Source organism: Triticum urartu, chromosome 3A (assembly GCF_056163025.1).
Source record: "Triticum urartu cultivar PI428250 chromosome 3A, HENAU_Tu73, whole genome shotgun sequence".
Taxonomy (NCBI): Eukaryota; Viridiplantae; Streptophyta; class Magnoliopsida; order Poales; family Poaceae; genus Triticum; species Triticum urartu.
In genome coordinates, this window is record NC_141875.1 from 15,198,971 (window position 1) to 15,203,279 (window position 4,309).

Sequence of the window (4,309 nt, forward strand, 5' to 3'; positions counted from 1 at the left end):
TTGAGCTTCCTGTCCTCGGATGGGGCGACCTGCTCCGGTTCTAAGGCCAGAGCGGTTTTAGGTGCAATTTCCTAGGTATGGCCCGATGACAGATTTAACTCATGTTCATCATGATGGCTCGGAGCGGCTGTCATGGTCGCGAATCCGTCCCCACAGACATCTGCGGCGTAGCTCAAGCTTCCGAATCTGACCTGGTGGCTAGGGTCATAGCTTTCGATCTGCTCCAGATGGCCAAGCGAGTTGGCCCGCAGTGGGAAGCTTCCGAACATGAAGATCTGTACGGGGAGGAATACTTCTCCTAGGACAGCATTGTTGTAGATGATTGAAGGAGCCATCAAACCTTTTGAGGACGGCACAGTGGAACTCTCAATGAAAGCACCAATGTCGGTGTCAAAACCGGCGGATCTCGGGTAAGAGGTCCCGAGCTGTGCGTCTAGGATCGATGGTAACACGAGACGGGGATGCAATGTTTACCTAGGTTCGGGTCCTCTCTATGGAGGTAATACCCTACTTCCTGCTTGATTGGTCTTGATGAATATGAGTATTACAAGAGTTGATCTACCACGAGATCGTAATGACTAAACCCTAAAAGTCTAGTCTGGCTATGATTATTTGGGTGATCTATGGACCTAACCCTCCGGTTTATATAAGTACAGGAGGGATCTAGGGTTACACAAGGTCGGTTACAGAGAAAGGAATATTCATATTTGCTCTCCAAGCTTGCCTCCCACGCCAAGGAGAAGTCCCATCCGGACACGAGTAGAGTCTTTGGTCTTTGTATCTTCACGGACCATCATTCCGGCCCGTATCCAATAGGTCGGACGCCCGAGGACCCCTTAGTCCATGACTCCCTCATGGGGGGCACCCCAGAGACACACAAGTTGATTTTTTAGCCGTGTGCGGTGCCCCCCTACACACAATTTCACCTCGGTCATATCGTTGTAGTGCTTAGGCGAAGCCCTGCGTCGGTAACTTCATCATCACCGTCATCACGACGTCGTGCTGACGAAACTCTCCCTGGGCCTCAACTGGATCAAGAGTACGTGGGACGTCACCGAGCTGAATGTCTGCAGACCGCGGAGGAGCTGTGCGTTCGGTACTTGATCGGTTGGATCGTGAAGATGTTCGACTACATCAACCGCATTTCATAACGCTTCCGCTTTCGGTCTAAGAGGGTATGTAAACATACTCTCCCCCTCTCATTGCTATGCATCTCCTAGATAGATCTTGCGTGATCGTAGGATTTTTTTTTGAAATACTGCGTTCCCCAACATATATATCATAGACTCTGCAAATACATATCATTCGATGGCTTCAAATTTCAGCTGATATATAATGACCTATTGGGAAGGGCACTTTTTCATCACCTGTTGGATGGAGCAAATTGCAAATTTTTATATAATGTTGTCAGAAACATCACAACTCCAAAGACAGAGCAAAGGAATTGCACCTCACCGAGTATAATGCGGTATAACCTGCAACAAAGAGAGCAAGTGAAAGGCTTAATTGGGTATAAAAAATTCAGTTTACTGCCAAAATAAATCCTACCGAGGTTCAAGAAAAAGTTAAATCACAAATACATAGAACATGGCATGCTTGATGCATCATACCATTATGCATCAATAATATTGCTGAAAGGGCGTGAGAAAAACAGAGGCATATTATTAGCAATCAAACGCATGCGTGAGACAAATTGAAATTTTTTTAATTGCACTCTATAATATAAAAAGACATATGTTGCCTGATGTCCCCATGAATGAGCAACTCCACGAAGTCCATGCGGGAGCATGTGGCATTGATAGCCTTGACCGAGAGATTCGGCGGTGTGGAGAAGTTGTATTTGATGATCGAGACGGACTTCTCGACACTTGTCACCCCCGACAGCGGTAGGCTATGCACCATAGCCTGCACTCACATTAAATGTGTGGTCGGGAAGATGACCTCACACGGCCTCTATGAAACCTATCTGCATGTGAGGCATGTGAGGAGGCCCGTGTTCGGGACACCTAGCACCGTCCGAATATGTCACTGCTGACGTTCTTCTAGATCTGGTTTAATGGAGGATAGATTACTTGGCAGTAAACCTGCACAAAGGTATGCTTGCCGTCACATCATTGGCTCCTTCTCGATGTTGTAGTACTAATTGTGAAGAGGATTCTAGTGTAGTTTCTTATTGTACCGAGGGTTTAACATTTCAGCGAAATTTCACATATTTTGGTGGGGTTCGAAATACTTGCAACCATGAAATTTTGAGCCAAATTCAAACTAAAATTTAAATTAGCTTAAAAGTCATTAAAAATATTGATTTTTGAAACTCAAAATCCGAAATAATTTCCAAATTTCCCAAATATTGCATATTCCAAAAAAATTCCATGTCCGAAATTAAATACCTTACCGACGTGGCTTTTTGGGCAGGTCCATCTATTATAGTTACGCTCAGGGTACCCCGGTTTTAAATACGCCGACATGCTCATGCGCAAAATCAAGAGGGGCTACTAAAAAAGAAAGTTTTTTGACGCTCCATTAGCTAGCGTACTTTTCTACTATCAATAAAACTTAAAAATAAATCAAATGTCAGCGAGTTGTATGCCGCATCAACATTGGCTAGGTATCCTGCTTGGGAGATTTGTTTGATAGAAGGCCTCCTTTCTTCTTCACTATCCTCAAGTAAACCCGCATTAAGCATCGCTTTTGTAGCATGGATAACATTTCTTGACATGAGATTGAGCTCTACTCCTGACTTGAGATAGATAGATTGGAACACATGCAAATGAAATGCTTGCAAGTTGGAATGACATAACGACGGAAGATGATGCATTTCACGACAGGATTAGCACCAACTATAATATCCTCCGATTTAAATACAGTACTCTACAATGACATTAAAGATGAACTGCATCTACTAATTAACATCACCCAAATAGTTTCAGCTGCATCGTTTGTTTCCCGTCAACATCGGAAATCAAGCCAATGCGTCGGACCAAGGGGAGATCTTGTCGATGCGGATGTGCAGGGGAACTTCCATGGACGCCCCGTCCCCTACTGCTGCTGGAACCAGGTACATCCGCGGCACCGGCAGGAATGTTGGCTCGTCCACGGCGGCCACCGCCCCGGGCGACGAGCTGCTCCTTATGTGCATGACCATCAACACCATGTCCTCCTTGCCGCAGTTGACCCACATCTTGCACGTGAACCGGGGCCGCGTCGCCGCCCTAGCCCTGGCGCACACCACCGACACGGCGGCCGCGGCGGCGCCGAGCACGCCCACGATCAGGAGGAACACGCGGTTGTCGTCGCCGAGGAGGACAACCCGCGGGGTCGATACCGTCAGCTGGAGCTGGCTGACCTTGCCATACTGCACGGCGAGCAACGGCACCGAGTGGACAGTGTTGAGGTGGCCGGCGAGCGCCTGCGGCGCGCCGACATAGCCGCAGCCAGGCTCCGTGCAGTGGCAGGGCGCTTGCGGGCAAGCTTTCTGGTGCTCGGCGACCTCGTGGTAGGTCATGTACCACTGGCAGCCGGCATTGGGGCACCCAGTCCTGGTGGAGGACACCACGGCGTCCAGCGCAGGGCAGGGGTCGAAGAAGCCGCCGCCGTCCACGCACACCGTGCACTGCCCGAAGGGCAGCTGGGCCACGCAGCCGCCGCAGGCTGGGTGCCCCGCTTTGCACTGCAGGCAGGCACACAAATCGTAGATGGCCCATAAGTTAGCATGAAAGATTCGATCTCTCACCAAAGGAGGAAGAAAGAAGGAAAGAAAGAACGAGAGGAACCTGGAAGACGGGGGGCTTGAAGGGGAGGGTGCAGAGGGGGCAGTGGAGCACTTTCTTGTCAATCCTCACGGCGAGCTCCACTCGTGGGCTGTACGCCGCCGCGACGATGGCGCCCCCATATCCTCCTCTGGCCGCCTCTTGCCTCACGTGGCCTTCGGGCAGTTGCAGCCGCGCCTTCTTGGCTCTCTCGTCAGCCTTGTCCGGCGAAGCCCTGCTCCTCCCCTCAACGGCGGCGCCTTGCATCCTGGCTGGCCTTTGGGGAAAGAAAATCGTTGTCTGTGTCTCAGTCCAAACTTTTTCCAGGAGGTGGGAGAGGAGAAGAGCAGAGGTCTGAGAACATAAGGTGCCCAGGCAACCACACTACACTATAAATGCTTCCTCATTGTGGTTTCCATTCCCAAACTTATATGCTATAGATATAAGCCATGCTCTTAATCTATTTCATTATTGCTAGTTTATACATATATTAATGTTGTTCTAGAAAATTTGAGGAACATAAATGTAAGCACATTGTTTTTATTTTTGCATGGTTTCCT

General features: G+C 49.0%; 1 protein-coding gene across 1 annotated transcript; it reads right to left on the reverse strand.

Moving 5' to 3' along the window:
- Positions 1-2,776: 2,776 nt before the first annotated feature.
- On the reverse strand, positions 2,777-4,309 carry LOC125547641 (E3 ubiquitin-protein ligase SINA-like 10). The gene is made up of 2 exons (XM_048711455.2): positions 3,774-4,309; positions 2,777-3,670 (listed from the first exon to the last, which is right to left on the reverse strand). The coding sequence occupies exons 1-2, from the start codon at positions 4,014-4,016 to the stop codon at positions 2,963-2,965; spliced, it is 951 nt and encodes a 316-aa protein (XP_048567412.2). The 5' UTR covers positions 4,017-4,309; the 3' UTR covers positions 2,777-2,962.